Source organism: Hippopotamus amphibius, chromosome 8 (genome assembly GCF_030028045.1).
Source record: "Hippopotamus amphibius kiboko isolate mHipAmp2 chromosome 8, mHipAmp2.hap2, whole genome shotgun sequence".
Classification (NCBI taxonomy): Eukaryota; Metazoa; Chordata; class Mammalia; order Artiodactyla; family Hippopotamidae; genus Hippopotamus; species Hippopotamus amphibius.
The window spans coordinates 18,379,154-18,391,345 of NC_080193.1; the positions used below are offsets into that span (position 1 = coordinate 18,379,154).

Here is a 12,192-nt window from a genome sequence, read left to right on the forward strand (position 1 = left end):
CTTCATGAGGGCAAGGACCTTGTCTCCTATCTTGCTTGATACCGTATAGTCCCTGCACCCTGCACAGTGACTGGCATGTGATAGGTGTTCAATAAAGGCACCGAGTGTGTGTGAGTGAATGAGAAAGTTGGGGTGTTAGGACAGCTTATAGCGGTGAGCTGGACCCAGGCTGGCCCTCCAGGAGGTACTGGCAGTTAACAAGAACTCTGGGCTCAATCCTGAGTTATAAAGACTTGGAATTCTCAAGGCCAGAGAGGGTTCTGAAGGTGGGTCTGAAGGTCAGGGAGTTGGGGAAAGGTCTCCATTTGGCATATGAGGACAAAGAAGTAAAATGACTCAGCAAGACCAGCTCAGAGCCGGGCAGCAGGGGAAAGTGTGAATTCACCAAAGGTGCCCAATGCGCTCAGCTCCACACACCTATGGGTTTGCAGCATATAATGAGATGATGAAGATGAAGATGACGGTCAAGTACAATGGTATTTACCAGATATTGCTCTGAGCGTTCTACTATATTAACTCATTTAATCCTTACAACAATCCTATGAGGTGCGTAATGTGGTTATCCCCGTTTTACAGCAGGGAAAGCCGAGGCACGGAGAGGTTAGGCAGCTTTCTAACATGACAAGCGTCAGAAATGGCTGAGCAGGGATTGGAGCAGGTGATCCTGGGCATTGTATCCTAGCGAAATACCTCACTATCACCCTGCCACCAGCCAGACACAGTGCCCCAGAGGCTTCTGGTCCCATGACCAGGGTCAAACTGACCCACTCCTGCCCTCCTGTTTCATGAATTCACATTCAGACCACAAATTCCCCTTGTGCGTTGTTCCCTGGTGAGTGGGGTACCCTAATGATTAAGCAAACACGGACTATGGAGTCAGACGGGCTTAGGTTCCAATCCCAGCTCAGCCACTTCCTAACTAAGTAGTGAGGGATAAGTGATGTCACCTTTCTGAGCCTCAGTCGCCCCATCTGCCAAAAGGAGCTAACACTATTTAACCCCAGGAACGGGTGTCGGGACTGAGTGAATAAATCCGCCCAAGCACCAGGCAACTTACCTGCACATGGTGCGCATGGAGGAGACAGTTGCTCTTTTTCTACTTGCCTAGTCTTGACCCCTCTGTCTCCTGCTTCCCACCAGCCCACCTCCCACCCCAAACCAGCAGACTGCCCGCCAACCTTGCGAGAACTCAAAGCCGGGAAAAATTAAAAGCCCAGCGGGATCCCTTCAGACTCCTCCAGCTTAGCAACCCAGGCGATTAAAGAATCTCTTGGATTTGAGAGTTCTGAGCAAATCGGGTCTTAAAAAAAAAAGTCCCAAACTCTAAACCCCAGTGAAGAGCTAAGTCTGGTACCCCATGAAGCTAATTTTTTAAAGTCCTTTGAGTATCGTGCATTATTAAGAGGTGAGAGTTCTGAGTACTTGCATTTGAGGGCTGCTCAAGCCTCTCAAAGGGCTCAAGGTCAAGGGCATGTTAAAAATACAAGTTCCCCAGACAAATGCAAACTGAGGGACAGTCTCTGAACAACTGGTCTAGACGCTTCAAAATGTCAAGGTCACGAATGACAAAAAAATGCTGAGAAACTGTTTAAGATAAAAGGGACAAAAAAGAAATAACTAAAAGCATTGCATGATTCTGGATTATTTTTTTTTAATGAGGGGGGGAGGGACAATTAGGGAAATTTGCCATGTACTGTGGATTAGATAATAGTATTGCATCAATGCTAAATATTCCAAATTTGATAATTATGCTGCAGTTATGTGAGAGAATTTCCTTTTTCTTGGGAGATAAGCACAGGTAAAGAAGCATCACATTTACAGCTTTTCAAATGATTCAGAAAAAATATATGCATATTTATGTATGGAAAGAGAAATGATTGAGCAAATGAGGCAAAGGATATACGTAAATCCTTTGCACTATCCTTGCAACTTTTCTGTAAGAGTGGAATTATTTCAAAGTGAAAAAAATTTTAATGCAGATTCCTATGTCACATTCCTCCCTTCCTGGAGAGCCCAACTCATTGGATCTTTGGAAGGACCCAGGAATCTGCATTTCTAGCAAGCTCCACAGGGGATTCTGGCACGCAGGAAGCCTGACTGCAGAATGCTGGGGGCCTTCTTTCCCAACCAGAGGGCAGAGGCACAACCCCTCCAGTTTTTAATCTTCCTTTCCCTACCTGTTCCAGGCAACAATCAAGGAGCCACTAACAGAGGGTTTCGCATGGGAGTTTCCTCCAGGTTTTTGTCAAGAGCAGAGCTTGCTTCAAGCCTCTAGCCCACTTATAATTACATGACTTAAAATCCAATTTGCTAAAGACAATCTGCTGAGGAAGGGAGACAGAAGAAATAAAATGAGAGTAAAGAAGAAACCTGCCAAGACGGGCTAAAGGGGCACCCTGGGGGACCAGAGGGCTCCTGTGTGTTTTTCATCAGGGATCATGATGACATCATTTGGCTTTAATCCTCCTTAGTCATTTTCATTTGGGGACATTGGCAGCAGCTGCCATTTCTTAACACATGGGAGGCACCAACAGCTCAGCTCAGCGTTGGTGTTCAAATATGCCAGGGCACTGTCTCACAAAGACAGGGCTGCTTCTCACAAGCGGAGCCTTGGAAAAAGTGACTACACCCCAAAAGGCAATCAGGAGGCAAACTGCTCTGACCAGGACCACAATAAGGGATGCATTTACACCACAGTCTGGTTCGCTCTAATACACACAGACACACAGACACTCACAAACACACACACACTGACAGACAGATGAATCGCTCCATCTTCATCCCAGAAAAGCTCTATTGCTTATTGCCCTGCTTCTGGGAGTGCTGTCTGCAGAGCACCTCCAAGCTGTCAGCCCCTTGGACTGAGTCCCTGTCTCATCTTCATGGAACCACTTTGCCCAAGATTACACCTCTTTCCTGAGGCAGTTCATGTCCAAAGAGGGGAGGATAAAAGCCCGGCCATCTTAGCCCAACTTAGGACAATTCTGAACTCCCAGATTCCCTGTGGGGTTAGTCAAGGTCATTGTTAGACCTCCATGCCAGCTTGATCTCTCCCCCTGCCCACTCCCGCTTCTTTCCCTTCCCTTCCACAGGAGTTGATCTCAAGAACAGTCCCTTATAAACCTGCCAAATGCTATATTGTCTCAGAGTCTGCTTCTTTGGAGGAGCTAACCTGGGACCCACATAATTAAAACAAGAGTTCGGCAAAAGCAATATTTATCCTTTCTCTGTGTCATGCATTCTCATATTATCTGTGTTATTTCATTTTTAAAATGTTAGTAGGTCATGATCCAATAAATTGATTGCATGACTCAGCCATGGTTTGAAAATGCTAGTCTGGACTACACCCATGAAGCATGGAGGATGGTCAGTGTGTCTTTTGGGCTGTCCTTAGCTGCAAGTAAAGGAATACCTGACTAAACATGGATTAAATAATAGAGGTTTACTTTCTACTTAAGAAAAGATTGGCAATAAGTGTTTCCAGACGTTGTTCATGACTCAACATCTTCATCAAAAACCCAGGTTCTTTCCATATTTCTTCTCCACCATCCTTGACATATTGGCCATGTCTCCTCATAATCACAAAATGGCTGCCATTGCTCCACATCATGTCCTTATACAACTACCTCCAAAGGGGTGGTAAGCATCCTTTCACACATTTCTTTCAACTGAGGAAGAAAAAATTCTACAGAAGCCCCAGGAGCAGACTTCTCCTTACTTCTCATTAGCTAGAACTGGGTCATTGTTCATGCCTAAATGAATCTCTGCCATCCAATACCTAAGTTTCCATTAGCAAAAACAAAAAGATGAATGAAGATTAGTAAACAACCAACAAGGACTGCCACAGTCCATGTCAGGTACCCCATTCAGCCCTTGTTTCCTTCTGAGGTCCAATGTCAAAGACCTTGAGGAGGGGCAGAGTCATTGATCTCTGGCAGATTCACAGCAACCATACCACCATGCCAGACATCACTAGTTGATTACAGCAATCTTTCCCACTGAGCAGGCATGTGATTTCACAATGTGTCCCAACAAACTGCTCCATGCACCTATTAGAATTAAAATCTGAGATAAAATCTGGTTCCTGCCCTGGCCTCTAGACCAGAGGATAACAACAAAAGTTGATATGAGGAAGGATTAACCAGTTTTTGCTCTCTATTTTCAGAACACTTTCCAACTCACACATCCATCCTTCCCTCCTCACTTGGAATATTTCTTCCTTACCTTGGCCTATATAAATTCCACTTGTCCTTCAAAGAGGTCCAACTCAAGCCTGATTCCTCCAGGAAGTCTCCCCGGGTATCCCAATCTTGTCTAAAATTATTCACTGAACCCACTGATCAATCTTAACATGACTCAAAGGGGGATAATTGGACATTGTGTCCTGCCAATGTGATGCAGAGGAAGCATCCCTAGAAGCTATCCTTAACCAAGTAACCAACCTTAATCAAATTCAGCCTCAAAATTAACTACCAGTTTATAAGAAATATAGGGACTGGGACTTCCCTGGTGGTGTGGTGGTTAAGAATCCACCAGCCAATGCAGGGGACACGGGTTCGATCCCTGCTCCAGGAAGATCCCACATGCCGCGGAGCAACTAAGCCCATACGCCACAACTACGGAGCCCACATGCCTCAAATACTTAAGCTCCATTGCTCTAGGACCTGTGCTCCCCAACAAGAGAAGGCACAGTAGTAAGAAGCCCACACACCGCAGTGAAGAGTAGCCCCACTTGCCACAACCGGAGAAAGCCTACGTGCAGCAATGAAGACCCAACACAGCTATAAATAAATAAATAATTTTTTTTTTTAAAAAAAGGAATAGAGGGGCTAACATTAAATGATACATGGGATATAATGATCTAGAAAGTAATGTAATCCAATGACATGGGATATAAAAATCTAGACTGTCAAAAACTGAAGAACCAATGACCTAGTGTCTTTAGCAAGTAAATGACATTTTAAAAAGGAGCAGAAATTTTGTAGATTTTGTATCAGTTAACTGTTTGCCACAATAATGTTGTGTAAACCACACTAGAACATAGTGGCTTAAAATAATGTATTATTTCTCATAGTTCTGTGGTCAGATGGGCAGTTCTCTTGGTCTGGCCCAGGCTCAGCTGATCTGGGTTGGGCTTGCTCATGCATCTATGGTCAGCTGACTGGTCAGCTGGAGACCAGCTGGTCTGGAATGGCCTCATCCAGGAAAGTCCTCCCCTACATGGTTACCCCCAGCAAGCTTCCCAAGTTTGCTCTCCTGGTTGAGAAAGGAGTCCAAAAGAATAAGTGGAATCATGCAAGACACCTCAAGGCCCAGACGCAGAAATCATCCAGCATCCTTTCTGCTGTGTTCTACTGACCAAAGCAAGTCGCATGATTAAGCCCAGATTCCAGGGTCAAGAAATAGACTCCATCTCTCAGTAGGAGAAACTGCCAACTCAGATAGCTAATGCAGTGAATATGGAGAGAGGCCATTTACTGCCATCAATCCACCTCAGGGTTAAAAAAGACATATCAACCAAATGCAATGTGTGCCCTTGTTCAGATCTGGATTCACACAAAGCAACAGCAAAACCTCATTTTTGTGGTCATTAGGGAAAATTGAACATAGGCTGAGTATTAAACGATAATATGGAATTGTTGATTTTTAAGTACAGTAATGGTATTGTGTGAAATTTTAAAATGTCTTTATTGTTGGAAGTACATACTGAAGGGTCTTCCCTGGTGGTCCAGTGGTTAAGATTCTGTGCTTCCACTGCAGGGGGTGTGGGTTCGATCCCTGGTTGGGCAACTAAGATCCTGCACGCTGCAGAGTGAGGCCAAAAAAAAAAAAAAGTACATACTGAAGTATTTGTGGGTGAAATTATATAATGTCTGGGATTTATTTTAAAATATTCGATCAAAAAAAGGAAGCAGGGGGAGGGGGACTATATGTACAAGAATAGCAAAAAGTTGATAGCTGTTGAAACTGGGTAATGCACACAAGGGGGGTTATATTACTAGTCTCATTAAATTTATGCACATGTGTTTGAAATTTTCCATAATAAGAAAAGTTTTAAACCTCTTCCGCTTTCTTTGGCTCATGTGGTTTCACATAGTGTGGTGATTATCACTGGTAGTTCAAGAACATTAAAGAGAAAGTCTCCATTTGGTGCTAACGTGTCTTTAACACCTATCAAACACTCATTAATCTCTCTATAACAAAATGAAAGCAGGTCTCAGGCTCCAGAGCCCTTAGCAGGAACAGGATATAACAAGAATTTCATATCATGGTTTGATTTTTGTTGCATTTATTTTTTACTATTACCTTCTCTCTACCACGGGTGAGGCTGCTTTGCTATTTATGGGTATTGACACAAAGTTCTCTTTCAAAATAAATTAAGCTTATAAACAGTGAATTTTAAGTGATTAAATCAATAATGATACAGATGGTAACAGGTTACAGCTAAAACTGTGAAGGTGGTCCTTTTTGTTAAGGTCAGCTATCTCCTCTAGCAAACAATTCTAAATCCCACTGGCTTTACATAATAAAGTTCCGTATCTCAAGTCACAGCCCAATGCAGGGCAGCGGGGGCCTCTGCTCCAGGGAGTCATTCAGATACCCAGGCTCCTTCTAGCTAATGGTTCTGAAACCCTACAGGCTTTGAAGTCCACCATTGGACCTTCTGCTCTCAGCTGGCAGACTAGAGAAACAAGAGCGTATCTGCACTGTCACATGAAAGGATTTGGGTGCCAGGTCTGAACATACACACTTCACTTCACCCATGTTCTGTTGGCTAGCATACAGAACATACAGGTGTCACATGGTCCCACCGAGCTGCAGGAAGGGCTGGAGATGTAGCCATATGCTCAGGAAGAAGGGGCTTTGGTGAACATTTAGCATCACCTCTCTCAGAGTGGCCCTCAGATGAGAAAAACCATTCTAAAAGATGAAGCCCAAACTCCTCAGGGTGGCACACAAATGTCTTTATGATTCTGGCTGTATCAGTGAGGGTTCAATCAGAGAACCACTAGGCACATGGTAGAAGAAAGGATTACAGGGATGAGACTGAGCACAATGATGGGAGCTGGTGGAGGAATCTATTCAATGACCTTGTCTCTGCATCACTTAGATCAGTTGTTAAGGAGGAGCCCTGCACGTGAATGAGAGCAAAGACCAATTGGATCCAGGGAGGATGAACTTGGGGCCACAGGGATAACTGAGAGGACCAATTGGCACCAGTGTCCACAGTACCCAGGGCCCTGTGTTGACCTTCGGAACATAAAAAATATGGTTTCGGTTTCACACCCATCTTCCAAAACTCACACAAATTTCTCTTGTGGCCGATGCTAACCCAGAGCCATATAGGGAAGGTAATTCTGGAAAAGGAGTTCTAGCCCAGCTGGACCCAGTACAAGCCGCTTCATGGACCTGTGGGACACTTAGCCTCACCCCCACCAATCCCCAGCTCATACCTTCCACTCCAGCCACGCCGACTACAGTTGGCCCTTGAACAAAATGTGTTTGAACTGTGAGGGTCCATTTATATGTGATTTTTTTCAATAAATCCGTACTACAGTGCTACATGATCCGAAGTTGGTTGACTCTGCAGATGCAAAACCACAAATTCAGAGGGTCATCTGTAAAGTTATAGGCAGATTTTCAACTGTGTGTTGTGGGGGTAGGAACCCCTAACCCCCACATTGCTCAAGGGTCAACTGTACTTGCCTTTTCTCAACTATTCCAGACATTTCTTCATCTTATCCATGCTGTTCCCTCTCCCTGGAATGTTCTTTTCTGTCATTGTTTTGTGCCCACCTCTTCCTCAGCCTTCAAGATCTGGTCAAATGTCACCTCCTCTAGGAAGTCTTCCCTGCAGTCTCTGGGCAGAGGGGGAGAGTGGTACAGACATAAATACAGAAGGTTGTGCAAAAAGCCATGTGACCCTTCTTCATAAGCCCTGTAATCTTCAGCAAAGTTGCTAAATGCACTAAATGCTGGATGTGACTGGATTTCTTTTCAAAAATAGCGATGAGGCTGGACTTCTCATCTGGGTTTGACTCAGGGTGGAAGCAAGATACTTCATATAAGTACAAGAGCCCTGAGACAGGGAGAGGCATAGGGAAGAGAGAAGCAAGAGGAAATAAGATACAGGAATGGGCATAAATTGTGGAAAGACTTGAGGCTGCCCCAGACTTGGAATTCGGGTCTATGACCCATTTCACCAGATCTCTAAAGGGGCAGGAGCAACATGTTATGCAGCTGTGGTAGATTGGATTATCCTTCTTAAGTCTTGACTTCCTTCCCCCACATGACCTTGAAGGGCTTGAGAGTGAGGCAAGTATATTTCCCTGTCCTGTGGATGTTGGACTTGGACTTGACCATATGATATTTTTTTTCATCCAGTGGAATATGGGCAGAAGTCATGTGCTAGTTCTGAGACAAGGTGTTAGGAAACCTTACATGTGTCTGCTCGCCCCCTTGCACTTCTGCTACTCACCATGAAAGGAACATACCTGAGCCATTGCTGAGCCAAAGAGGGTGAAAGACACATAGAAGAAGCATGTGGAATATACCTGAACTCATCAGCAGCCAGGAGCCAAGCGCCAGATGATTACGGCAGAGCTGCAGTTCACTCTAGACTAATCAACAAAATAGATGTTTGTTGTTGGTTTTTAATAGCTGAATTGAAACATAATTCATATACCATAAAATTCACCCATTTAAATAGTTCAAGTCAATGTTTTGGGGGCTTTTTGTTTTTGTTTTTTGGGGTTTTTTTTGGTAGATTCACAGTTGTGCAGTCATCACTATAATCAATTTTAGAACATTTTCATCACCTCAAAAGAAAATAGCATATCCAATGCATTAACAGTCTTTTCCCATTTCCCTGTTTGTTGTTACACAGCATTACTGTGGCGATAGCTGACATATACACAGGTACTAGAAATGCATCCAGGGTTAGCAAGCTCACAATTTCACATTCTTCTTGAAGAAGTTCAGGATAAGAAAGGTTTGTGTGCACACATCCACACAGACTCCCCTACACACATTCACCCAATCCTACACACATGTTCAGACACACATCCACTGTCACACAGTTCTACAAATCTCATGCATCCACACTCAGACTTAGACTCACACTCATTTTCACAGATACAGATTCGTATACAGACTCATGCACACACACTCACGACACACTTGTAGACGCACACACCCAGAGAGCAATTTCCCAACCCCTAGTCGTTCAAATAACTCATCACAATGTTTCCATATCTGTATATCACATATGCTTTTATTTCCTTGATTTTTTCTTTGAATGACATTTTTTTAGTTTATTTATTTTATTGGTTGTGTTGGGTCTTTTTTGCTGTGCACGGGCTTTCTTTAGCTGCAGTGAGTGGAGGCTACTCTTCGTTGTGGTGCGCAGGCTCCTCATTACCGTGGCTTCTCTTGTTGCGGAGCACGGGCTCTAGGCACGTGGGCTTCAGTAGTTGCAGCACATGGGCTCAGTAGTTGTGGCTCACGGGCTCTAAAGCACAGGCTCAATAGTTGTGGTGCGAGGTCTCTAGAGCACAGGCTCAGTAGTTGTAGCACACAGGCTTAGTTGCTCCGCGGCATGTGGGAGCATCTTGCTGGAGCAGGGCTCGAACCCGTGTCCCCTGCATTGGCAGGAGGATTCTTAACCACTGCACCACCTAGGAAGCCCTGAATGACATATTTTTATTTAAATAAATTGGTTTTTAAACAAAAGTGCTATAAATAGATGGTCCTCATCTTTTCCATTTGCTCTTGCCCCTTCTTTCCACCACACCCAAACCTACCTGTTGTAAGTGGGAGAGGGGAACCAGGCGCCACCCCCTCCAGGAAGCCCTCTGACCATGCAGTTATTTCCTCCAGGAAGTCCCCGACCCTGCACTTAGAAAGGCCGCCTGCTTAATTTAGTGCCCTACTGTCAGCATCTAGGAATTCTTAATAATTTATTACCTATAATTATAATGCATTTTCACTTTGTGCTGAAACCTACGAATTCTGTAGCCTCTTCTGCCCCTGACCACATAGTATCCTAGCTTCCGTGATACTCAGGGCTTCTTGAGGTGGCAGCTCCTCGCCTGGACTGTGAGCAGACCCAGGGCAGGTCACATGTCACACAGCCCAGACCTTGGCATCCAGGCAGGTGGGAGTTTGAATCTCAGCTCCATTTACCAGCTGGGGAACTTTGGGCAGCCTGCCCTGACATACAGAATACCCAGGACAAAAGTATAAATGGAGGCCCACAGGTCATGTGTCTAAAAGTCTTCATGGTAAAAAATCAAGCTTACAAATTGTCAAATAAAATATGTTTTAACCTCCAAATTTTGGGGTGGACCCCCCCAAAAATCTATATTTTTATACTGCTGGGAGGGAGTAGAAAAGAAAGTAGCCCTTATATTGGGCCCTATTCAGTGGCAGCTTTTTGTTCCATAGGGTTAAGGAAGACTTTGAGGAAATAAAAGTTGTTTGGAAAAATCCAAACATGCTTTGCATATTGTGATGGGTAGAAGGGATGAAGTGAAGTGTGAAGGCCCCTCACACCCTCCATCTTGCCTCAGACTATGTCCTGGAACCCTGGGGTGGGGAAAGTGCCACTTTCATTCCTGCTTCTTGGGATTGTTGACAGCCACGTAGTGATAGAGAACGAGAAGCAGGAAGAGCGACACGCCCAGCACACTGGGGAAGATGGCAAGGTGCACGTCCGTGATCGTGCTGACCAACTGGGCTCGTCTCTGACATGGTGTGCACACTAACTTGAAGGAGGAGACCTGGACCTTAACCTCCAATTTTAACTAATATACCTTCATAAAAACAAAGCCAAAATGTATGTGTAAAGCTATGGTTTTTATATGTCTGAAAATGGGCAAAATATAGATGGTGGAATCAAATTATGATTGCGGATGTCTGGATGTTGTATTGATGTGCCAGTGACGTCTAAATGAATAATTTAAAAAGACATACATAATTAGGAAATTGCTATATATTTATTCCATAAAATTTATCTTTCTTACCTTCACTTTGGCAAAATCACTCACCATGTTGTTATAATCAAGACTTTTACATAACTGATGTGCTATTGGCAGTAATAATCTAAAGGAATAAAAAACAAATGGAAATTATATCAAAGGACACAAAGCTTGAATATATTTTCATCAGAGGTGTAAATTAAATTTTTAAAAATCAACAAATTGAAATTATTTTAGATGTTTTCTAAAGTTCTTCTAGAATATTTTATTAGTTTTTTTCTGTTAAAATTAAATAATTTATTAAATTATCTTTTAAAATTAAAAGTCAAAATACAAATGACAAAATTAAAATAACATTTTAAAATAAATTGTTTAAATAAAGCTCGAGATGTTAATGTTTAAATTTAATTAAATCCCAATAGATATTAAAATATAAAACTGCTAACAATCCTAGAGTTCAAATGCCTGGTAGTCAATGTAAAGAAATGTATCACAGTTCATGCATTTTACACCTAGATCTATATATATTCAAATTTAAGAGTAATATGAATCTTTAATATTTCAAAATGATCCTCTGCCTCTGTGTTAGTTACATACTGCTGTGCACCAAATTACCATAAATTCAGCAATTTAAAACAAGACAGATTTATTATCTCACAATTTCTATGGTCAAGAATCCAGACTCAGCTTAGCTGAACCCTCTACTTCAGAGTCTCTTATAAGACTGCTATCAAGATGTCAGTCAGGGCTGGGGTTTCAGCTGAGACTCAGATGGGGAAGGACCTGCTTCCAAACTCATGTGGTGGTTCAGGACTCAATTCTTTATGGGCTGCCAGACTGAGAATCTCAGCTCTTTCCTGGCTGTTGGCTGGAGATCATCCTGTTTCTTGCCATGTGGGCCTCTCCATATGGTGGTTTACTTCATGAAAGCCAGCAAAGCAGAGTCAATAGGGAGAGTCTGCAAGAAAGACAGTAGTTACCGCTTATGCAAGGTAATTACAGATGTGAAATCCTATCAGCGTGGCTGTATTCTATCAGCTAAAAGCAAGTCACAGATCCTGCCTACACTCAAGGGGAGAGGATGACGTGAGAGCGTGAATGCCAGAAGGTGAGAATTGGGGACGGGGGGCGGGGGGGGGGGGGCGCATTTTAGAGTCTTTCCCCCACAGTGGCCATGCTCTTGTGCTTGCAAAGATTGCACTAATGTGTGAGT

The 12,192-nt window shown here is 43.4% G+C and overlaps 1 protein-coding gene across 1 annotated transcript; it reads right to left on the reverse strand.

Moving 5' to 3' along the window:
- Positions 1 to 10,502: 10,502 nt before the first annotated feature.
- On the reverse strand, positions 10,503 to 11,051 carry LOC130859130 (dolichyl-diphosphooligosaccharide--protein glycosyltransferase subunit 4-like). The gene is made up of 2 exons (XM_057746459.1): positions 11,025 to 11,051; positions 10,503 to 10,745 (listed from the first exon to the last, which is right to left on the reverse strand). Exons 1-2 carry the CDS (start codon positions 11,049 to 11,051, stop codon positions 10,611 to 10,613), a joined length of 162 nt encoding a protein of 53 aa, XP_057602442.1. The 3' UTR covers positions 10,503 to 10,610.
- Positions 11,052 to 12,192: the final 1,141 nt, after the last annotated feature.

Excerpts from the sequence above, each read along its gene's own strand:
- LOC130859130 (XM_057746459.1), bottom strand. The coding sequence starts at position 11,051 with ATGGTGAGTGATTTTGCCAAAGTGAAG. Across the intron at positions 10,746-11,024 it reads GTGATTTTGCCAAAGTGAAG|AGACGAGCCCAGTTGGTCAG; the intron begins GTAAGAAAGATA and ends ACACCATGTCAG.